The sequence below is a fragment of the Phalacrocorax carbo genome, chromosome 2 (genome assembly GCF_963921805.1).
Source record: "Phalacrocorax carbo chromosome 2, bPhaCar2.1, whole genome shotgun sequence".
Lineage (NCBI taxonomy): Eukaryota > Metazoa > Chordata > Aves > Suliformes > Phalacrocoracidae > Phalacrocorax > Phalacrocorax carbo.
This window is the reverse complement of record NC_087514.1, coordinates 157,835,194-157,859,964: the sequence shown is the minus strand read 5'-3', so window position 1 is coordinate 157,859,964 and position 24,771 is coordinate 157,835,194. Positions and strand designations below refer to the sequence as shown.

The 24,771-nt window shown below is 38.8% G+C and overlaps 1 protein-coding gene across 3 annotated transcripts in view; it reads right to left on the bottom strand.

Moving 5' to 3' along the window:
• The window catches only part of PTPRN2 (protein tyrosine phosphatase receptor type N2), a 675,251-nt gene that overhangs the window by 8,668 nt on the left and 641,812 nt on the right, over positions 1 to 24,771 (bottom strand). For all 3 annotated transcript variants that reach the window (XM_064445017.1, XM_064445019.1, XM_064445018.1), the window contains 3 exons: positions 19,876 to 19,929; positions 17,773 to 17,837; positions 1,485 to 1,558 (listed from right to left, as the gene is read on the bottom strand). In XM_064445017.1, coding sequence (XP_064301087.1) covers positions 1,485 to 1,558; positions 17,773 to 17,837; positions 19,876 to 19,929 — 193 coding nt within the window. The remainder of the gene's footprint in view (positions 1 to 1,484; positions 1,559 to 17,772; positions 17,838 to 19,875; positions 19,930 to 24,771) is intronic.

The following is a 24,771-nucleotide window of genomic DNA, read 5'->3' as shown; positions in this document are numbered from 1 at the left end:
AAACATGTTTTGAGTGAGATTTTCATGGGACTTGGTAACTGTTTCTCAGGTAAATAAGAGAAGCTGTTCGCATAACCTCATTCTTTGGTTCTGGAGCTATGTTTTTCCTTTTGTTGAAGGCAACAAGCTGTAATTTCTCTGTCCTGAGAGGGAAACTGGAATCTCAGCTCTATATGTCTACAGAGCTGCCATATATTTTGGATACATTTACGGTGTAGTTCAGGACTTGCGTCTTCCCTTGGAGTAAATATATGTGACATTGGATAAGGTGTGCTATGCATTTTTTTCCAGTCTGAATAATCAAAGCGGAAGAAAGATTTGTGCAATTTTATGTCTTACTTGCAGATAAAGATTAGTTAGCTTTGACTGGCTCATCTTTATTTTTCATGCACTTACTTAATTGGGAAAGAATAATTAGCATCCCCCCAACTGTTCTCCAGCAAAGCTTCTCCTATTATTAGTGGGAAGATAAAATGATTAGGAAGAGATTCAAGAAAAGTTATGAACCAATGAATCCCACAACACACATTTATCTCACCTTTGTCCCTCAGCAATTTCACTCCCTAAAGGCTGCAGACTTTCTTATCAATTCCAGCCTGGCCAAGAGTGCTGTCACATTGCTCGTGTTAATCAGTTTGGAGCTATAACTCTTATTTGATATTTTACAATGTCACAAACAGATTTATTTGGACTCCATGCCATGAATAAGTTTCTTTTATTGTCATATTTGCAGCTTTTAACTTGCAGTAAATACCCTAAAATATCATTCCATACATCACTGAAATTGTTAATAATAAAAAGTCATTTCTAATTTAAGGGACTACAATCACACCATCAGCTATCTTTAGAAGTTTTACATTGGGGGAAAATGTCAAAACTATTACAACTGACAGGAGTTATAGAGTAAGATGTTCACCTCACCAAATGATACAGATACAGCTACCATGCTACATCCATAAAGGACATGGCTTTAGGCACGATGTAAGCTCTTCCATTCAAAGATATTAAAAATGACTCAATTTCCTACAAAATTATATTTCTTTCAATTCAAAACTTTTTTCAGAAAAAAACCCAAATGCAGCAGTTACATTCTCTTTAATGAGCTGAAGCTTTTAGAAAATATTACATGCACAGTTAAGCACAGATACTCTAAGAAAATAATCCATATTTCAGGATGAAAGCAAGATCGTTCTTTCAAATGCGCATTTTCTTTAGTAGGCTATAGATTGTTGTCTTGACTGCCCTTCATATATGGTAATCAAGATAGATGTTGGAGATGCTACAAGAAAGAGCAGTAAGCACCAAAGAAAGTAGCCTAGATAAATCTTCAGCATAAATAAACCTCAGTTGGTAGGGAGCCAAACAGAGTAATCAGCAAGCGACCTGCGTTAAATTAGGTCATACCCTCGCTCTTCTGTCATGAAAACAACTACTGTGAAAGACCTTTAATGTATTTAAAATCCCAGTGGATTTATTGACAGTACCTTTGTCTGGACCATGCCTGGTCTCTGGTCCCTCAAGTGCTCCAGGGTAGCAGCAATATCAATCTCTTTAGCACCTGCAACAAACCACAAATTGGGCTGAGTTCAGAGCACAAGATAATCCATGCTGCATCTGTCAATCTCTTGCTATCGGGTTCCCTTTGGGCTAACAGTCCAATTGAAAATTATTACATCCATCTCTCAGCAGACTTGGCAGGCAGCTGCAATTTTTGTGTTCATATAGAAAAATAAGAGGTTGGGGCAGCTTTTATTAACATTAATTCAAGAAAAGCCAGAGAAAAACAAATTCTTAAAAATGCATCTGCACCTAGAGCAGAATATATTTTGCAGAACCTAAGGGTCTGCTGTGGCAATGCCACCGAGTGCCCCTTTGTCACTTCTAAGAGTGCGCGCTGAATTAAGGGCCTGAACCACACAAAGATTTATGCTGTTAAAACAAGATTTAGGTGAACTTTTGTCACTTGCAGCTGAGATCCAGAAAACCTGCCTGTGGCTTCCTAGTTCAGGACCGGCCAGACCATCCCGCTGTGTGATCACTGTTTCAGCCAGCAACTCTACGGCATTTTGTTCAGGTTATAGTTTGGGTGTCTGGACATTGCTGCTGTGTAGCGATGGGCAGCAGCAGGATGCAGAAAATAGGCATGCACAGCCTAACTGCTGTGGGGGCTGGCTCCCTTCCTCAGTACAAATGGAGGTGCTTTCTTTTAAGACATAATCTGTGGAAAGCAAAGCAAGTCCTTGTGCCTCTCACCCTTCCTACAGTAATCCAGAGCCTGGAGAACCAAAGGGCACAGCGAGATGCTGATTTCCTCCTCAATTTCCTCCAGTTTAAGATGTTTCAAGACCACCCTCCTCATATTCCTTAAGTACCTAACCTGATACATGTTTTTTGAAGGGACTGAGAGGAAATCAGGGTTTTGGTCCCTTCTACATGAATTCCAGGAGTAGAAGGCTGGCTGGAAATCCTTCGAGCTAAGTAGTTCAGCTACAGAGTTTGGCTGTCTTGTATCTGTCCCCTTCTGCATCTTGCAAGAACATCACACAGTGCCAAAGCATCAGGCAGATGGGCAGAGGGTCATCCTAGCCCAAGTGTAACTGCCCTTCTCTGCTCCCCTTTCCCCTACTGCCCTGGTTGTCTGCGCATTCTCCTAGGGCAGATGTGGGTCCATAGCTTCTGAAGCTTAGAAAGATGCTGACCTCAGGTCTCTCCTCTTTTGTACATACACTTTCATCATTAGATGGTTTATCAAAAACAGGGATTGGCTGCAAGTCTGGAATCTGCTCTGTTGTAAAGGATACTCAGTGGTGTGCTCTGAAGAAGACTGTGGCCCTTTGATACAAAATTTGACAACCATTTCCTATTGCTTGGCCCTGGAAAATCTCCTGGCCCAGCCTGTGCCAATTTGGGACTTCCTTCTGGAGGCATTTAAATGTCCCCAAATATCCACAGGGGTCTCAGTGCCTAACTCGTGGGTCATGCACCTAAAGCATTGCTGCTGCAACACCTAACTTGCACACACCTAGAACATATAACTTGTTTAGTTCCCAGGATTGGATTTGGAGGATTTGGACCAATGCTTACCACTCTTCCTACAACACTTGTAATTTAAGGGCTTAAGTCTAACTGTAATTAGGTTCATGTCAATGTAAACATCATGTACCTCCTCATTTGCCCAACTCAACTTTATAACTCAGCACCACATTTAAAAAAAATCAGAAAAGCAACTACTAGTGAATGATTTAATTTGGCTTCCTTTGATAAAAGATGTGAGAAGATATTTAAAAATAACATCAGCTCTACAAGAATAATTGATTTGCAATATGTTCTTCCCATCGATGAAAATATGTTCGTCAGCTGTGTCATAAATGGAATTAATTCATTCAGTAAATATGACAGTGACAACTTAGAAAAGGTATCTGACAGATATTTTTGCAGTTATAAGGGACTGGGGCACTGTATGGCTTTTGCTTCCTCCACCCCCCTCCCTGCCTTGTACAGGAATTTACAGGGATGACCTCTGGAAAAAATAGAAAGTTTTATTTTAAAATAAAACCCCCCAAACCTCCTTGCAATGAAGCAAAGCAATACATACTCACACATGCTGTAAAGTCTGATAATAGTGACAGTAATTACCCCTTAAGGTCTTGCGGTGGCAGTTCATCTGGAAAGCATCAGTAAGGGTACACTATTTGTAAACCCTAGCACCGGTATAACACGGTAGCTCATTTCAGTGTTTAGTCTCACACATGCACGCACAATTAGGTGTGATTTTCCTGTTCCACCACAGATGTCCATGGGAGCAGAGTTGTGTGAGTACCACACATGCTTTACAGCCTTACTTGTGGCCTCATTAGATTACCAGGAATTAAAATGTCCCAGCAGCATCTTGGCTCAACATAAGAGGAATTCTCTCTTTCAGAAATTAAGATATGAGAAAGATTTAAGACACTGACATCCATGGATGAGGTTAACCATAGTCCTGAACCAGCCTTTGAGGTGTGCTGCAAGGATGAACCTGGAGATCCTCCCACTGGAGCTGGCAGGCTAGAGTACCACCTGGGTTTCCCACGGCTGCAAACATGTATGTCCTCCCTCCAGTAAGGGATGTCCTTTATTTGAAAATACTCTGCCCTCAGGCCAACATATCAGTAACATATTAGGTGCAGGGAAAAGGTTCATGACAAGACCTAATAACACTTTTTAATGGCCAGACGGGCTTCTGAGTCTACCTTTGAATGAGTTAATTCCTCCATTTCTGTAATGCAGATTGCAGGCATTTACTAGTGAACTGATCCTTGCTTTTTTATCATCATTAATGGAATGACATGCCTAATAGTATGAACAACACTTGGTTATAAAATCCCGATTTAGCAAAACACCGAACATATGCTTGCACTGGAATGTAAGAATAGTCCTAGTGCACCAATGTGCTTAACGGGGAGCTTGTTTTGAAGTGTTTTGTCAGCAGAACTCCCTGAAACATCAATTTTTACTGATCAGTGTCCCACAGCCCATGGGTTGTGATCAGCATATCTGCCACAAGCACTTCTGATGTCCTCAGCCATAAGTAATTAAAAGGGGCGCAAAGTATGATTTTGCCCAAAGCACGCCTTGTTCAGAGGCCAGGGGGTTAAAGGCAAGGCGAAGCAGGGGCAGAGATTGGTTTTCTACCTCCTTTTTTCCCTTTCTGAATGCTATGGTGATGGGAACTACCTAAGTGCCTGGAGAGGCTGATCAACAAAACTTTGTGTTGCAAAGCTGGGCAGCTGCTTTGGAAGAAAAATATCTTGGAAGAAGAAAATTCACAGGAAAGAGAATGAAATCAATGGCCTAGGATGAAGCCAGCATGATGTGTTTTCTCTCTACACGAGTGAACCTCTCTTTCTCCCTCACATCCCCCACTACATGTTCTGCATCTATTTCCTTATTGTGCCTAAAACAAATGAGTTTAAATATATATTGCTAGTCCACTATTAAATCTCATTTTGTGATGAGGGCTTTTTTTCTATTCAAACTTATGCTAGATTGCTGTTATGTTATGCAAATTCTTCCACTGATGCATGCGATTGTAGAAAGTTCTCCAGTGACAGAGATGGACAAAGGAAGAGATTTTCAAGGGAGGTCTGAACCCAACCTGCATTCACAGGTGAGAGGAGCTCAGTGTTTAACTGCAGTGTAAGCTTTCAGCTGTCTTTGGAATTATTTTGTTAAAATCTGTCACAAATTCAACATCTTTTTCACCATGGTGAGGCTTTCTCTTTAATCTGAGAGTGCAACAGTATGGCATAACAGTCTGTAGCATCCAGTAACATTTTATCTATGCTTTTGAGCCATTTCAGGTGACAAAAAATACAGCATATGTTACATGACATTGGGAGAGAGGGATATTGCATCTAAGGACATTAGGGTCAAATCATGCTCTTACTGAGATGGCCCTGAAATATCCACACACTGCTAAGGTATTTTAAATATTGCTTATCTGGAAAGTCCACATACAAACTACATTTGATGGAGTGGTTTAGTGTACAAGCTGGAAGAACTTGACCCTCTGATTCCAAGGATATCCCATTATTGGAAGTGTTTTGCTCAGGCTACTAAACGATGAAGTCCAGTAGTAGATGGAGACGTCAATTTATTGTCATATAATAAGCTAGAAGAAGGGTTAAAAATACTAGGCTGGAAAGCACTGACACCTGGAAAAGAGAACACAAAATGTGCCAAAAAGGCAATATTTTCTATCTTTTCTCCTCCCCCCGCCCCCCAATACATATCTGTCTGCTTAACAGTGCTACTGGTTTCAGAAAATAAAAAGGGAGATAAAAAAGGAAGCATTTAAAGAATAAAGAACTGCCTTTTCACCTTTTGACTGTATTTTACTCTGCAGGAAATAAATTTGGTTTGTGCTTCTGACAGGTTCCTTTTTCACAATGGATTTCACTGCTTGTTTTAAATGAACATAAAAATGTAACTTAGTGTGAGACTGAACTAATGTTGTACCAGCAGTATTGTGAAAAATGACTGTGCAATGTGCAATGTTTTTTTTTTAAACAGACCATGCATTTGCAGTAATTCACTGTGAAGCAGACACTATCAGCCTTCCCCCTGCCCTCAGCAGCTCAGTGAGCTGGCTGAGTAAATATCTCCAAAAGCACTTCCACACCAGTGCAAGGCAGATTTTAACTTCAGTAATTAACTATCATCTTCCCAAAGGCTTGAAGCATTCACAGTGAGTGCCCAACAACCCGCATCAGGAACATTAACTGGATAAACTAAAAGAAAACAAGAGAAGATGCAAGCTGAATTATATTTTGCCCCCAAGGAGAGAAGTGGTTTCTGAAGTTTAGGGTCATATCCTTTGCGACCCTTTCTCTCCCCGCAGGCACCAATGCAGGATGCATGCTGGCACTTAACAGCTGGTGCTCCTGATTAGCAGATCTCAAGGGGTTAAAGTGTTTGCCCTTAGATAGTCACATAAGTGGAGTATCCAGCATGTCATAAAAACCTGGGTAAAAGTTGAATTCTCTTTTCCTCCTGCAATAAATAACGAGCTAGCCAAATTCTGCTGCAATAGGCTCGATGAGGTGACCAGCAGCAGCTCTCAATATTTAAAATAATCATGAATTACCTAATACTAGTTTTATGACTATAAAAATGAAATCTTCCCTCTCTTCTCCTCCCCCTAAACGTGTCAGGGGACACATTTTGATAAGCACAAAAAACATGAGAAACACTGTGGAGGATGATCCCTTCCACATGGTAGCAGCATTGCTGTCACTGTGATGGTGCAGGAATATGACAGACAAAGTTTGTTGAGAGGGGTAACATCTTCTAATATATCAGCCAGGAAGAAAAAATGAAGGCATATCATTAAAAAGTGGTTTTCAGGTTCAGCAAACTACAGAGCCTGTGCACCTGAATGTGTGCTGGGTTTTTTTTTCCCCCAGTTATAAGAACAACCAGCATTTATCACATAAATGTATGAAAATTTTGGCTTAATTAAGGCAAGCTTTGAGATTTTATGTAATAGGCTTGAACCGAAAGCAAAGTCAAAAGTTCTATTTTATTCATTACTAATGAAAAGTGCAGCATAGATTCTGTGAGACTGATAGAATTTTATATTAAAGGACTGTATTAAAAGGAATATTTTAGATTCTAGATGCTCTGAATTTTCTGTGTATTTATAAAAATAAAATGATCTTTAAATACTTCATCAAAGCAGTTATTTGTGGGGGGTTTCTTTTTAAATAACCCAAAATGAAGAGTTTTCTTTGTGATGTTTCACAAATACATATCACTCATAAATATTAAATTAAAAAGGATTTTTCTAGCTGGGAACAACTTTCAGATCTACCCGCATATATCCTCAGAAAGATATGATTATAACTCTGCAGAATGGCTATAAATTTGTTAGTGTGAGTCCTAAAGGATGGCTTGGCCATTAGGTTGCTGTGTTTAGATACATCTGAATTCTCTTGCAGCCTGAGACTCTGACTTCCTGTACCACTGTGGTTAAATCATTAAATGCACCCTTTGTTTCACACCATCATTTATAAAATGAACCATCTTTTTCCTACCTAATAAGTTGTTATGAAGGCAAATCCATTAATGATTACAAGGTACCTGGACACCAGAGAGGTGAGGACCTAGATAGATACTCTGGTTTTTTTTCCCAATACCCTTTGCACCTTTCTCAGCCCTCTTTCTGTTGCCCTTGATCATAAAGTGATCACAAAGCTCAATATATGATGTAGGAGTCATGCTGAGCAGTTTTAAATGTGGGGTTATTAGCACTGTTACCATTTCTCCTTAAGGAGATGACAATGATCTGTGTGGGAATAAGCATTTATCCTGACAGAAAAAAACGGAGTACTAAGGGGAATACAGAAATGACCTGTCAAGTGCCTGTCTTTTTGCAGCAGTAAGTATTCAGTCTCATTCTAGCCAGATATTACCTCCTTAATGCATCTTTTTGTATTTATTATATTGTATAGATTTTGAATTATACCTTGAAGGACAAAGGCACTCGTTAGGTCAGATTAAAAACTGGCTTGTTAAAATCTTGAAGGAAGAGTCCCTAATACAGTTCTTTCTGCCGCTGTTGCTGGAAACTGAAAAAGACCCAATTAATATTTGCAGGATGTTGCTGATAGGCAGCCTTTTAGCCTGAGAGTCATGCATGGTGCAGTATTTGCAAGCAGTCGGGAGCACTGTGGAAGAATCACTTGTAATGTTATGATATAACAAAAATACACATGAGAAAGAAAATAAGGGCAAAAATACGGTATCAGCAAGGACAAACAGCTGTCTCATCACAGCCTGTCTGTGTTTAGGAAGAATACAAGTGGTTTCTGTGTTTGGGTGATGACTGACTGCAGGACCATGCTTAAAAGTGGTGCTTCATGGTCAAAGCAAACTCATGCACAGTGGCTTTATGCTGCCTTTCTTCCCTCCCTGTGTGAGGACTCTGAAAAATAGGCTTTCATGGGTTTAGTACAACATTTTCTGGCCCTCTTCTGCATTCAGCTTTGCCTTAGCAAGGAGGCAGACAATGAACTGTGGAGACCCAAGGACAGAAACCTCCTGAAGAAGGACAGACAGTAACTAGATCCAGGTCTGCCAGGAGGCTAATACACAAAAAGACCATACTGCTGGCTATGGTAGTGTATAGAAACAGAAGTGGGCTCTCTGGGAAGTTAGCAGGGTAAATCAGCACTCATGAACTATTACACTGTCATAGCTATGCTGTTTCCAATGCCCAAGCTAGCTGGACGTAGCACAGATATGCTATAGATTTGCAATGCTCCTAACGCCCTAGATGCCTCCAGCTTCCCCCTGACAACTTCTAAAGGACAGCTCGCGTAGCTGCTCCAGTGAGTGTTTGCCCCATTGAGTACTTAATGTTGCAGTGAAACATTTAATCACACCATATGAGGGGCAAACTCAATCTGATTAAAGAAGAAAGGGTCATAACTAGGGGGAGTGTAACACCACTTCTTCACTGACCATTAGTTTTAATGGCATACTGGTAATATTTACTAACTAGCTTAGTCTCAGAGGCCCAGCCTCATCTCATCTACTCCAGCCATCCTTGAAGTTCGAATCAGAGTTAGTCATCTCCTCTCTCAACAGCTAAGAGAGAGAAGGGAAGCCCTGATGGGCAATTCATTTGCCTGAGAATTATCCTCCAGAGGTGCATATCGTTCTCCATTGATGACTGAGGAGACCTAGACATCTAGGTTAGGCAAGATGCAGAACGCTAGGTGCTTTATATGGCTGAAGTTAGCTGGAATGAACCTGATTGAAAGGACTTGGGTTTCTGCACTGCTGTTTTGGGCTCCTGAATGCCAGAATTTGCCAAATCTAATGGTGTTTGAGATGTGTGTTTTCTGTCTGTTGCCTTCTCCTCTTCCCTCACCCCCAAGTTCAACAATTTTGATCAAAATGGCAAAAGAGAAAGCAACATAGAACCACAATGAAAAGATAAAACAGTTGTGCTATAGTGTAGGGAAGGCCATGGAAGTGAAAAACACATTGTAAGAGTAAAATGCTGTTTGTATAGTGCTCTGCTGCAAAGAAACAAGTATTTTCTTCCTTCAGGTTGCATTGTCTGAGTGCCCATTAAATAAAAACACTTGTAAATATTAGAGTTAAAAAAAGGAGCTGAAAAACAGCTAGAAACTACAAAAATAAAAGCAATTTTCATTTGTAGTTATCCAGATGTCTGTCGCTGTAGCTGCTGGAGTTCTGCTATTGGCCAGGATGATCATTTGATGCTTTTCATGGAAAGAGAAAAGCATCAGCAAAAACCTAGTGAGGGACACACTTTTAAAGATAACATAAAAGATAAATATATTCAGGCTGGCATTTTCATTAAAAGCTTATTCTTTCCCTGAGATGAACAAAATCTGTGTGCACACGTGTATGTAGTTGGGAAGGACCCAACATGTACCTGAATCTGTAATTTCAAACGAAATATATAAGGGCTTCTATAGACCTAAAAATGACCAAACTAAAATTTCACTACCTTTATTAAAAAAAAAAAATCAACAAAACAACCACAACAAAAAACCCAATGGGCAAAGCAAGCATATAAATGGAGAAGGGAGTACTTAAAGTAACAGAAGTGAAGTATTGAAAATTATTTTGACAGTTATACATGCAGAGTATAAATTACATAATGTGTTCTTGTTTACACCTTTTATATTAATACTTGAAAACTGCATGTTATAAGTGTATAAACGTAAGTGATATGGCTTTGTCAGTACACAATCCAAAGGAAGGTGATACTGAAGATGGAACGCATAGGAACAGTCTAATGCTTTAAAAACCACTACAGGAAAATAATGCTTCTAAGCTTTCACTGATTTAAACAGTCTTGCAGAGATAGAAATTCACTACTGACATGTCAGCTTTTAAGCTAATATCCTTCGTCAATGCAGAAAAAACGTGCAAAACCCACTCACTGTAACAGAATGCAAATGGATGCTAATTTGAGGACCAATCCTTCCTCACTTCCACTGTGCATGAGAATATGTCACATCATACTCTATACCATAGGAACTGTTTCTCTTTTATATCTAGATTTCCTTCAGCCTCCCCAGAAGTTAAAAGTAAAAGGAATATGCCTAAATTACTACATGCAAGAAATAGAAGTTGATGAGTTGCATTCCATGTAGGGTAAGATAACCCATAACCACCTACGGTCACTCTAGAAAGTACCAGTGCACACATCTAAATTTAACTTACCCATGCACATGTATGCGCGCACAAGCACACATGCACGCAAAGGGTAATAACAGCAAGAATTGTGGATGTGCTGCTACTGCCTACTTATAGGTGTTCCCCAGTATCAGCTCCCATAGAGTTCTACACAATTTGCTTCTTTCAGTACCTCTTCCAGAAACTGCTGGTGAATTACCTGAAAGGCGGTTCATCTCCATGTGCTGAATGAAACATGAGCAAAGTTAAGATGCTGATTGCAAAAGTGACATTTCTGAAAGCATGCCTTAGTTGTCCCTAAAAAATCTTGGAGTCCTCTTTGGAAAATGTGAATTTTCTTTACGGGGGACACAGAAGTGGCTCATCAACATGAATCTATTACATTTTAAGAACTACATTTTACATTACCTTCATTTTACATTGCAGGTAGGTGGCAATGCTTTCACAAGACAGTACATGGAATGACCTGAATAAAAGATGCAACTATTATGGATTCATTCTTTAATGAAGTTTATCCTTAAAAGTGACTAAACTGGTCTAACTATAGAAGTTGTGGAATAATTACACTTTAGCTAGGTAATATACATTGTACCCTTTATAGCCAGAAGACTACCATCTGGTCAATTAAACACTTCAAATTCTTCTATGGACTGCTGCATGAGATTAGCTAAAAAAAAAATAATAATAAAATAGTTCTTCACTCTGTATATAAACCTTTTCCAAACATTTGCCCAGCTGCTTCTGGAACCCGAACCAATAGCAGCATGCTTCTATGACCAGCTTTTCCACTTTCCATATTCTAACCTACCCATTGTGTGAAAAAATGCCGCCCAAATTCCTTATCTGCTTGTCTCCTCCTTAGTTTCAGTCAATGACCTCTTGTTTTCAAATTAGTCACTATCTCAAGCTGCTTACTGACATCAATACATTCCTTTCAGGGTCTTCTAACGTGCTATGGGGACCCCCCTTCGTGCTCCCTTTCCCAAGGAATAACCCATGTCTGATCAGTCTTTCTTCACAATTCTTTTGCCCCAAACCCTGAATAATTAGTGTTGCTTTCTACCACACTTTCCTAGTCCCAATTCTTTTCCAGTAAAATCCCCAGAACAGCAAACAACTCAAGAAATATGGGTCTTTTAGAGTAATTCCTGACCACTAAATTATATATATAAAAAAAAAAAGCCAAAGAAATGACATCAATAACTTTTTTGCTTTTTGTCTGAAATCTCTATATGCCATAAAGGAAACCATCTAAAAATGCAGTCCATACGACATACACTAGGAAACATCAACCAACGCCCCCTTTCCAGTAGTCACTAATTCATTTGACAACAGAAGCTCGTAGAACGTGCTACTCTTTAATCTTAATTTTATGAACTATTGATGACTCTATAGTGTCAATAAGCTTTAAAGCTTTGTATGCCCAAATGTGTTTTGCAAAGGAAATAAACATGGTTTTAAACAGCTTGTTCTAAATAGCGAGAGTTCCCTGAGCATCACAGGCTGGACTGTAAATAACTGTCCTATACATTCCCTATACACTTTTGCATGTAGCTGGGGGCCCAGCTCTCATTGTGATTAATTATCTGCTGGGAAAGGCTGCAAGAATGAGCACTATTTGCCTAATTGTGTTTCCAGGGTAACTCATTACATAAGAGTTACAATACATAAGTGCAGCTCATTTGAAAAACCTGCCTTAAAACATACGATATATTTACATGGACACTAAGAACTTTCTTCAGAAATTGAAATAGCAACATTTCAGATTTACATGGTTAGCACTATTGCTGCTGAGCGCTGAGGCAGTCTTGTGGATGGTACAATAGTGTACAAAGCAAAACCTAAATTTTTGGCTTTACCAGCGTGCATTTTTTTCTTTTTCCTAGAGATAACAACCTATCTCACCCAAGTCTCAAAGACCAGCAATGTGATCGAGTCAAACTTAGAACATGAAAACAATGACATTTTTAAGTCCTGCATTTTTCTGCTGTAAATTTTTCTCCAGAATTCCACCTATTCCTAATCCCGCTTCTTGCCCTCTTACCATTAAATACCACTTTAAAAAAAATGTGCGCTTTCTTTTACACTATATATTCTCTCAATCACTGTATGACATGTGTGTTAAATTTTATTTTCATGGGAGAAGCTCAATCCTGGGCTGAAGGAATATTCCCTTGTTCACCAAGAGTATGTCAGAAATAGTCTGCTCTAGACTGGTATCAGCACAACTGAACAATAGAATTTTCTCAGACTTTGCATAAGGACTCAAAAATAAGGAGATTGAATCAATTTTAACATGAATATGGGCAAGCATTTTCTTTCATAAAATCCTTTCAGAGAGGAGCTAACCCCACAACTTCATTATGATTGTTAAATCCACACAGCAGATAAGCAAAACCTCAGCAAGGGTTCAGATTAGCCAAAATCATTTGATCACGATGAGTCAGAAGGCGAATTAAGGAATCTTTTGTTTTGCCTTAAAATGTCACGGTATAAACTGCATCTGCTCAGGAGCTGACTCACAAGACCCTCAGACAATAGGGTAGCGGGGGCAAGGAAAGGACTTGGGGAGATAACCTCCGCAGCCAGCCCAGGCCAAAGCGTGTGTGCTCATCAATTATAATCCAAGCTTTTGAACGTGAGAGAATAAACCATTGGTTCGGCTTTGCTAAATCGAATCTTTTTGCTGGGTTTTAGAATTTGGAAATCAATACTTTAAAAGGATTTTAAAATTCATATTCGCCTTCCCTTTGACTCATCTCGTTCCAGCTAGTTCAAACACAAGAAAATGGATGGTCAGCAAACCCCGAGCAGCTGCTGGCTGGATTAATATCTAAAAATCAAACTATTATCTACACTATCCAAGCCTCTCAGTTCAGAAAAATGAAAGTGGGAAGACACGTAATCTCATTTTTTTTTCTTTTTCATGCCAGAAACACTCAATAAAAATGTCTTGCAATATATCAAATTTTTAGTCACTACAATAAGCCTTCAGGAAAGACAAGAAATGAGAAAATTCTCAACTTTTCTCTAGATCACACAGAAGAAAAAAAATTATCAGCTCAGAGTTACTGTGAGTTTGGGGTGAGGAAGGAATATCAAGTAGACTAATCTAAATCAGTTTATCGTCCCTAGTAACAAAGGATAAAACTTGTAAATACATCAAGAACGTTGAAATTCTCAGCAGAAATCAGCCTCAGAAAAACAGCCTCTGTCAAAAATCCAGCAAGCATTGTTATCTATGAAAACAACCCATTATCATTTTCTGTATTTATTCAAATCATGGAAGTGCACATGGAGTTGGAATAAATCACTTCTCAACTTCTCACTCACTAAAGCTTCTCTGTTGGGGAAATGAGAGGTGACTTGGTAACTGTCTTAAAATTGTAACACCCATGTAAAAATAGTACCAGAGTTAAATAGTTATTATAGTTAAATCACATTAAATAGTGTTTAAATATGTTATTGTAAGGCCAGATTCAACACTGTTTCGTTTTTATTACTTTGATGGGTATAGGATCAGGGTCTTGTAACTGTTCTGCATATTAATCTAGGAACAAAAATAATTATAGCAATAAACTACTTGATAAATAGCAGCACTAAGTTACTGCAACAACTAAACAAAAGGATACACTTGCATTTAAAACTTTCCGCTGACATGACACAGGAATGATAGCACTGAATAGACACTGTTGTTCTCTGACTGTTCCAGTATCTAATAAGATTATTTAATGTGGCTGTTTGGAGTGAATGCACAGATGCAGTCATTACATTTACTGCACAGAGGATAGTGAAATTCATTAAAAGCCCAACCCAACAGGAAATCCTTCCTGATGCTGTGCAGAGCCAGAGGGAGTCCCGCAGGGCGGCGGTGCGTGGCTCCCGAAGGCAGCTGGGGGCCGGGAAGGTGTTTGCTGAGTGAGGGCTCCTGTGAGCTCCCTGAGAGCTCTTGTGTGCCCTTCTCCCAGCTCAAACTCCCCCCAAGTACACCAAGGAGGGCATTTCCACTCTCGGTACTAACTTTTACCATTCTGCAAGTGCACTAAAATAGGGCGCTTTCCTTTTTTTTACAATTTCATTCCTGCCTTCTCAAATTGTTTGGGACAGTCGGGCTGACATGGTGGGTGTCATGGACAAAATCCTCCCCAATTTGGTTTCTTTTGCCCGGCTTTAGGCTTTAAGAACAGGTCCCTTGCTGGTGGTTTTCAGCATCTAAAATAATATGAGGGACAGCAATGGGCAAGATAGTAGAAGTTATGGATTTATAACGTGTTTAATAGACTAAGTATTAGCAGTAATTCAGTGAGCAGTAGGAGAAGAAATTGTAAATGACAAAGGCACTTACAGTTAACTGTCTAAGAGAATGCAGGGAAGTAAATCATTACATGAAAAAGGAGCTCCTTTTCTCAGCCTACCCTATTAAAAACCCCACTAAAGAGCCAAGGCATTTATTGATTGCTTTCTACTTTCCCACTGCCGAAACTAAGTACTCCTCTATTTACTTTGATTTAAAAATGCATTATTGTCTACTTTCTAATAAACCAGACAGTGGAACAAGAAACTCAAATTATTCTAAGTTTATTCTTAAAAGTTCAGGTTTTTTTTTTTTTTTGAAAGACTGAAGGCCTTAATCCTTAAAAGCCTTTTTGAAAGAAATGTTACTAGATGCTGGCCTTGCAGCTGGGCCCAGATTGAAAGTGCACTTACATTTTTATGTTTAGCGCTGAAGGACTCTGAAGTTAGCCCTCGCACTCCACATAAAAGCTTTGGAAAGGGCATTCTTTGCCACTCGTGCAATTCATTCTCTAAGAAAAGGAAATGGAAAGAAAGATTTCATGTCCAGGGCTTCAGGCCTTTGATCATTTGATGAACATTGGATCCTCAACCTGGGCCTCCAGCTTCTCAGGCCAGACAAAGAGGGCCCCGGCCGCACAGGCTGGGCCTCGGTTCCCGCCCGAACAAAACCTTTGGCGGCCGCACAGTGTGACAGCCTGGGAAAGGCCCACCTCAGCAGGGCTGAGATGCCCGCTCTGCCCTTTGATCTTTCATTTAAACCCCAGCCAAAGCACCAGGTCAGGGGATTTCGCGTTGCACACCCCCACGGGCAGAGGGGAGCAGGTCAAGAACAAAATGGGGGTGACCGATCTCCAAAAAGCCCTGTGACGCCTTTCTCTGGCCAGTTTCACATGACTTGTCTGGTATTGTGAAGCGCTAAGCCCACACTTAAAATGGAATTTGACATTACATGGTACAATGGAGTCAATAAATGGCATTCTTCAGTGCTTTTACAACAAAGTCAACCCTCCCTTAAGTGGCTGAAGGCCCCAAGCTAGAAAATACTTCTCATTTACTTCTTTATGCGAGTAAATTGCATATACTTTAAATCTAGTTTTCATTACAGCTTCTCATTGCTGATGACTGAAATGAGCTGAGCAAATATCTAACAAAGGTCCACATTAATTTTATAACGTACCATTGCTTCTATTTTTAAAGACTAGGTTGTCACGTGGCACGTAACAAGCATTGGAAATATCTCCATATTCTTTCACGGAGTGAAAACCTATTTTGCAGTGAGCATGAAAAACTAATCTCATCCCACTGAAAAAATTATTTTCAGTACAGTGCTAAGGAGAAGGCAAACACACAACTTCTTTTAACATCAGCAGCAAGTTCCACAGGATGTTTATGGGCAGAAAATTAAGACTATGTTTGATGAGACATGTTAACAGTCAGAATAGAAAGGAAAAAATGCTAAACTCTTCTTTCTAAAGGGACAGGACATCACTATGTCCCGCAGGACTGGGATAGGCAGAGTGCAATAGATGACCACAAAACATGGAATGTATTTTTAAACTGCATACAAAAAAAATGTCTGTGTTAGAAGATTTTAAACGACGACTGTAAAGTGATTTGATTCGAACTCAAAGAACAACATATTGTTTCTTTATATAAATTAATATATGTTTTTAAAACTTAATCTTTTTTTCTTTAAATACACATATGTGCATAGTGCCAGATCAAGGTAGCTTAAGTACTCAGCTTAAGAAAGGCCAATAACTTGGTTGTTTATTTTCAACCTTACAAGATTCCTCTTCCCCTTAAAATGCAGTGCTATGAAACTGTGATACAAACACGGCCAAAGACATGAGGAAGGGGTACACTGTATAAGTAAAGCTGACTATTATGTCTTTTTAACATATGATCAGGTTTACATGACCACTTTTACCTTCCTTCCTTTTGAAGACAGTATCACTGTTAAAAATTTGGTTTAGTTCTAACACACAAAAGATTATTTCAATGTATCTCAAATACTTCCCACCATGAACCATTTATCAATCAATAAAAAGTACAGGAATGGTCCCAATCTCTAGAGAATCCATAGACTTCATTTTAAACAAAAAAACCAGTGTATATTTATGTCGATAGATGACTTCCCACTTTATAAAATTACATCTCACAGATAAGGAAACGAACAGAAAAGTTAAATAAATTGTTCAATTTTGAACAGACAGTGGCAGAGCTGGGAACAGAGGATTAGCTGATTTATTTTCAGGTCTCTGTCCTGTTCGCTACAGTCTTTTTCCTCCTAAGAGGCAAATTTGTGCACCACATGGGACCCTGTCTGGTACCAGCTCTTCTAGACGCTTTGGTGGCAATGGGCAGCTACAAAAGAAAAGTAATCATGTTTGACTCTCATAGCTGGGTAGGTGACAGGGGACTGGGCAATAGCCATCAAACAGCCCAGGACCTAACTCACGTAACCACTAAATAAATATTGTACAGCCCCACAGTATCTTCTTCTAAAAACGGTAATAATTATTTCAAATACTTCTCAACAGCACAAAACCCACCTGCTCATTCACAAAGCATTTGCATTCAGGTTTGTTGTTTGAAATCGCTATGAAAATAAAACTTAAGAATGTTCAGGAAAGAGTACAATTTGTCTCTAATTTATTCTCAGATTTTCTGTGAATATTGCTCCCCACGTTGTCATGGCAACACAAGCACATCTTTCAGTACTGAGGAAGTAACAAGCCTTTCGATTCTCACCTTTGGCCATTTTATTGAGAACCATGTCAATTAGAATGTAGGTTCCACTTCTTCCCGCACCATCACTGCCAACAGAAAGGGAAAAAGAAAAAATAAAGCCTATCAATGTGCATCTAGACTCAACATAAAGGTACCTGCCCTTAAGGTTATTCTGTTACAGATGGGGGGAGAGGACACAACGAGGGGCTAAAATGGGGTACTGAGAGAGGAGAGAAAGCTTGCACTGAATTAACACAAGCTGTTTGTGGAAAACTAACTATTAGCCTGCATGGATAACGGGGCTTTGTTTTGATTTTTTAAGCTGAGTTGTGTTTATGAAATAAAAGCATTTTAAATAACAGTGGAAAAGTCAGTAACCCTAACACAGGATACCATTTCTGTTCAAAAAGTGTACATATAATGAGCCTATAGTCACTCGTATATGCGATCAAGAACCACAAAATAAACTAGACCAGAACATTATCCTGAATGATCCCAGAATGTCATGGGTTGCATTTGAACACAGTGGTCAGATGGAATGCATACAGAGATCTGTCTGAGAACCAAAATATCTGATTGCTGAGGGACTGCAGTCTTTCTTCACTATACATCACGAGTGATTTGCCTTTTTCTATAATTCTTCCTTGGTTGCAATGACCAGAAAAAACATTAAATGTAATTCCTAAGAAACAGCATTAACTTTTGTGTATCATCAGCCCTTCATCAGAGATGTGAGACCAAGCCTTGGGAGGGGGAAGGCTCCCTAATCTGAATGCAGCTTGTGTCCCTCTCAGAGAGCAACGTGTAATTGCCAGCATGATGCTCTTTTAGAGCTGCTGTTAGCAAACATAATTAAGACTTTAAGTAAAAGCTTTTTTTCTTTCCCTGCCCAAAATTTTTACAAAGGTGCATGTGTGACCAATTAGACTGGTATGTAGTTTTATTAATTAAGCCATTATTTTTATTGATAGCTCAATTTGTGTACAAGAATTAATGAAAGGAAAAATAATAGAACAGCGTGAAGCGCGTTATTACATTCTGTTTACAGGCAGGCTATGAAACTTAATTTTTGTTAAGTCTCTGTAGACAGAGGCTTTTTTCTTTCAGTTACTAGAACACTGCTTAGAGAAAAGGAGGTAATGGTAATAATTTTTTTCCTATGTCTATGAAGGGAACAAAGACACAATCTTATTAGTTAAGCTGAATAATGAGAGACAAGGCAGCTATCAGGCCCAATAAGAACAAAAACTACTGAGTGGATGGTAGACATTTCCATCCATCACAGAAAGGAAAGAGCAAGAAACTTGAAGGCTCTTCATTCCGCATCACATGTTTCTTTTCCCAGGCTTCCTGAAGGCAATGCAAACAAGCCTGCTCCAGAGCATTCACCTCTGCAGCGAGCCTCCTTGCATCCAGTGGGAAGTGACTCTGCTGAGCCACAGGTGAGAAACACGTCCCCTCCCTCCTCACTCCCACCCAGACTGGAGTGCCACAGGCCAAATGGCCTGCCCCTCAGCAGGGCTGGTTTTCTATCTTCTTTATCTACAGAAATATCGTTGATAAATAAGTGCAACATTCTCCTTGTAACACAGACCTCCAATGGCAAAGTTTTCCATTGACCTGCCCAATAGCTTTTGTGTGCATCTATCAGAGTGTCAGGCCTCAGGATAACCTGTGTTTAAGGGATTACTCCATCTCTGGGTAAATTTCTACTCCCTGACATTGCCCTCTTCTTACCATGATCACTAAAGCAAGCAAAGAAGAACTAAACCAAAATTGAGGGTTAATAAAATAAGGAAGAAACTGGGAGGGAATGCAAGGCACCACTATCGTTTTCAAGATTTATGAAATTGAAGTGTTACTTATATTGGAAAGGGTGATCACACATTGTTAAGTCATGACACAACATCTACAAAATCATAGGAAAGGATAATTTTAGTATGAAAATGGATCCTAAGTATTAATTAGCATTAAAAACCAGTTGAATGATATTTAATACCTTCAGCCTACCTCACTATCTGTTTAGTGATTCATCTAAAGCTTTAATTTGCCATTTTGTTTATATCTGTATTAAATTCTTGCACATACAAATCTTTCTAAAACTATTTTAGAAATTGTACTTGCCTGCAATGAACAACTACTGGACAAGAGCGACCCCTGTAGCACTTGTTTACTTTTCTGAAATAAAACAGACACAAAAAATTAATTAAGCATATTACATACTGTTTCTTTAGCCAACTGTCAAGAATAAGCAATAAGAAAAAGCAAATATTGCAGTCTTTAAAGAAACAGTCAGGTTGATAATCTCCTAATATAACAAGCAGTTGTTACATACATAATCTTGTTTAAAGTTTGCTGCTGTAGAAATCCCAGACAACATCCCATTACTACTGTTGGCCAGGCAAAATAAACAACCTCTTTTCTCAAATGTCTCATGTCTTAGCTCCAAAACTGAGATTATCCTGAGATGCTTTAATTTTAAAGCTAATTTTGAGATCACAAGCTTGCTCAAAGAAATATTAGGGGGATCAAACTGAATCCAAAATTGAAAATGCCTACTCCAGAATACTTTGTACAATGGTTGTCCCCAGAAAGACAAATACCAAATCTCCTGAAAAGCTTCTCACAAAGTTCTGAAAAGTAATCTATTGTGGTAAAAATAACTAAAACCATCAGTAAGCTTTGGTTCTAGAGCAGAAGTCTGATATTTAATATTTACATATTATTGTCGTCTATAGCTTCCTGGTTAAACATTCTCAGTGGCAGGAGAATACATGTGAAGTCAAATCAATAAAAGTACAGCTATAGAACAGGTCTGCTGATATATAAACTCAATGAAGGAATTAACTAGTGCTGAAGCAAAGCCAGATACTCAGACTAAGAATAGAGCCCACAAAATTGGTTTAAATCTATTTAAATTGCTTTACAAAAACCAAAATCCCAAACCTTCTTTTCTGCTCTAGGATATATTTTGCATGTCAAGCATGTTACAGGCCCAAAAACCCATAAAATATGCACACATATGGTAACAAGGCAAGCTGAATAAAGGCTAAAATGGGAAAGCATTTCTTCAAGAAATCAAAACCTTTAATTCAAATTCCTCGATGAGATGTTTGAGTTTACTGGAGCTAGAAGGTCTCCTATAAAACCATTTTACAGGGCAGCTTCCAAGGGGTGCCCAGACCTTCTAATAGTTCCCAGCTCAGGGCAAGTGTTACATGGGATCCTGACTGCTAAACTGAAGTGAGCTGCTGTAATTTGGCAATGGTGGTATGATGTTATTATGAATTTTAAAGCATAACTAACCTACTGAATCATTTAGTTCTTGGCTGTTCATCTATTCACTAACATCTGTGCTGTGAAAACATTCATATATCTTTAAACATTGCTTACAGTATAGCCTGAAGATGCCTAAACTTCTAAATCTGACAGGGAGCTGGGATACCTGGAACTCAACCCCAATAGCCATGGAGATGTTGGTGATGCCCCACAAAACTGTGTTTTCACATTATGCTTTTTATTATTTAAAATTCTAACCAAACTTGATAACAATATTAAGTTCTTGTAATGATCCCTTTAAACATCAGAATTCAGGAATTTTTCACAATTCTTACTCTTTTGCTTACTGATGTAAATCATACTTGCAGAGACATTCTGTCTTTATTTATATTCCTTGGGTGTAAGTAATTAACGCAGTAGAACAAAGTTCTATTAAATAAGTGGTAAGTCATTGAGAAGCACCTGACTTCAGAAGTTAAATGGACCATATATATGCCCATAAATGCATGTATATGCAGGCACTACCAAGCAAAACTTCAATGACTTAAGCTGCAGTAGTTTTCACATGAATGAAACATTCAGTTCTTGACGGTCATATATGAGGGTCAACTCCTTCTATAGAACACAAAGCCTGATATTTATTTTTTGTATTGTAAAGTAAATTATATTTGAAATGTCTCTAACAACATCTAATACAGTCAGTCCACATTCCCCTATGTGCAGCAGTCATCCTCCCCCCACCCCCCATCATGTGTATTAGTAAGCAGTCGTTATTGCATTTAAAGTATTAAATAAAAGCTAATAACTACAGGGGGTATTTACCATTTCTTTTTCTGCTTGTGTGGTTCCTTTGTTCCTTGTATGGCACCACTAATACGATATTTGCATGTTGTGACTAGCCATCTACCAAAGTCCTAACATAATTTCAGTGACAAATTTGATCTAAACCTATCAGTAAACCAGACCTCCCAATAAATGAGACAGCCAAAGACACATGTTAGGAAAAGACACCTTATGTTTGTCGGTTTTATTGAAGGCGTTTCAAACATTTTCATTATCACACATTCCAGAAAACACATTAAAACAAAGGATTTCAATCCAGCTGGTTTATAGCTTTGTCTATATATAGTTTATGAAAATATTTAGAAGTGTAGCAACATCTTATTTCATTCTTAGTTCTGGCTAATGAGAGTGAGCTGAAAATTAATCAGTAAGCAAAGTTCTTGAATGTTGAAGAAAATATATATTTTATATATATATACACACATATACAGGAAGAATTAACTTAGAAAGAATGATTAGTAATACAAACCAACCCTTGGCTCATTGAGTGAAAAAGAAATCATCATGCAAACCATCAGCAAGCAAAGGTCAGAGGTCGTTAGAGGCTCAGAAAAGGGGTTTCCCACATTGTCCCTGCAGCAGAGTCACAGTTTCCAATGATCACTTTTGTGACTATGCAACTGGGCTCATATTACTAGCTGCAACATCACAAAAATGACACTGGCAACCGCTAATTAGCTGGCAAAATAAGAATTTGTCCATTTTTAAAGTGAGCAGTGTTAGTAAATGCCATTGCACACAGCGAGAAGTGATAGCATAATAGATATATATTTTAAGCAAAGCCCTCACATGTGATGCTAATTATCTTTTAGCTTAGCAGTCCCTCTTTAAAGTGTAAATGTGCTCCCTCTGGGCTCAAGAAATATTTAATTACACATATCAGTGCATGACTAACAAGCTAGTCCAGAGCAATAATGATTGGTCTATTGTTCAAAATGAAATTAGGACTCCAGAAGCATTTAAAACTGACCAGTGGTTTCTGTAGTAGCCTCACCTCTCAGGGACTGTCTTTTGCACAGATTTTAAAAATATATAGAATAATCTCTTTTTGGCAATTTATACCTACATTATGAAAGTATGATAGATTATTCTGCAAAGTTTAATGTTATCCGATAAATGCAAAATCATCTAAAACACTGTCTGATACATAGTAAGAGAGATGTAAGCTTTCAGTTTTCAAAGAGACTAGCAAAATTTACTTCAATAAAATTTTTAAGGTCCATATTTCCACAGACTCTGGGCAAGGTAATTTTGGGAATCCAATTTTTCTTGGTGATGAATTATAAAAAATAGAGGGTTGGTTATGTATATGCTTAATTTCATATATGTATGTGAATATATAAATATACACACATATCCATATATATATATACAAACACACTGAATGCACATAAAAACATAGATTAAAAGGAGTGAGAGCAGCCCCTTCCCAGCACTAACCCTACTATGAGTATGGTAGTGCTCTCAGACATTTATTCTGGGGGCTTTATGACTCAGCTGCCGTAATCCAGCAGAGTTTGCACTTTAAATAGGAAGCTTCAGGTGCAAAACATGTATTGTATAAATGAATTCCAAATATGTTATTTTAGCAATAGTGCATTAGTTTTTTTTGTCATTAAAAAACCAGCAACATCAGATGACCAAGAAAACTGAGATTCATAGACCAGCTATTGTGCATGCCAGAATTCCTTTTCAGGTGGAATTTTACTATGCATTCAGTATTATGAGTTTCATTGTACAAAATCTGCACGTAGCAAATGATTACAGTACCCTACACTGGACTGTGAATACATATTAAATGAACACTCAGAATTCAATTAAATCTTAACAGGTTCATTCCCATACTGGCTTTAAATACAAAGAATGGCAGCTCCACTACTTTTCTCATGTAGGTATAATTTTTCTTTCTCAAAGTATTGCACAACACTTCTTCAACATGGCTAGTTAACCCTTACACAATGTCACTCTAAGCGGTGCTTTCTTGCCGATGTGAACTGTGACTTACTGTAGATCTAATCCTGCAGTTCACACAGGGACCTCAGTTCTTACGGAAGCAGGTCGGAGTCGAGGTGCTCCGAACTTCAGCTGTCCTGGCTGTACAGGCTCATTTAGAGTCTAGTTACAATTGCTAGCAGATTTCCCACTAATTTCAAAAAGGGCAAAACTGGGTGCTGTGCTGGCTCCATGCTGCAGCCTTGCACGGCTTCATGGAAGCAATTAACAGTTTTCACTACAGAAGTTCACTACAGGCAACTTCCACAGTACCACAAGCAAAGGGAAATCATCCTATAAAAATTACATTAAAGTTTGAACCCAGACAAGAAAACCTTGAAAATTCAATTACAATTTCAACTCCTTCCTATGGCTGTGCTTCCTTCCTCCGCTATTATTTTTGTGTTGCGACTCTGTAGCATATCCTTATATTCTTACCTAGCCATAGCTCCTAGTGACTTAGTACAGCTGTACTCTGTTACTTGACCTGCACCTTGTGAGATGACTCTCTGCTTTGAAAAGCCTTGCAACGTATAGAAGAATGCCGATGGATGAAGGGTGGCATTCAGTCCTAAATTTTTAAGGGTAAAATTTTGCCAACAGACAACTGTGCAGCCAGCTCCCGTGGGATATGAGCCAGCTTCTCCCCTCAGGTGCAGATGCGTAACTCCAACTGGCATCAGTCAGAGCTCCCAGCACTTATTGAAAGAAAGAAGTTTGGACCTTTTGAGCCCTGAGCCCCTTATAATCACTTTGGGGGGTTGTAGATAATATTGTATTACAGAGAGGGAAACACATGATCCCACAGGCCACTTGCAGATTGCGAACCAACTCCCCAAACCTCTCGGAGATTCTTTTCATTAGTCATAAGTGCATCACTGCGGATTAGTTGATACACACTAACAC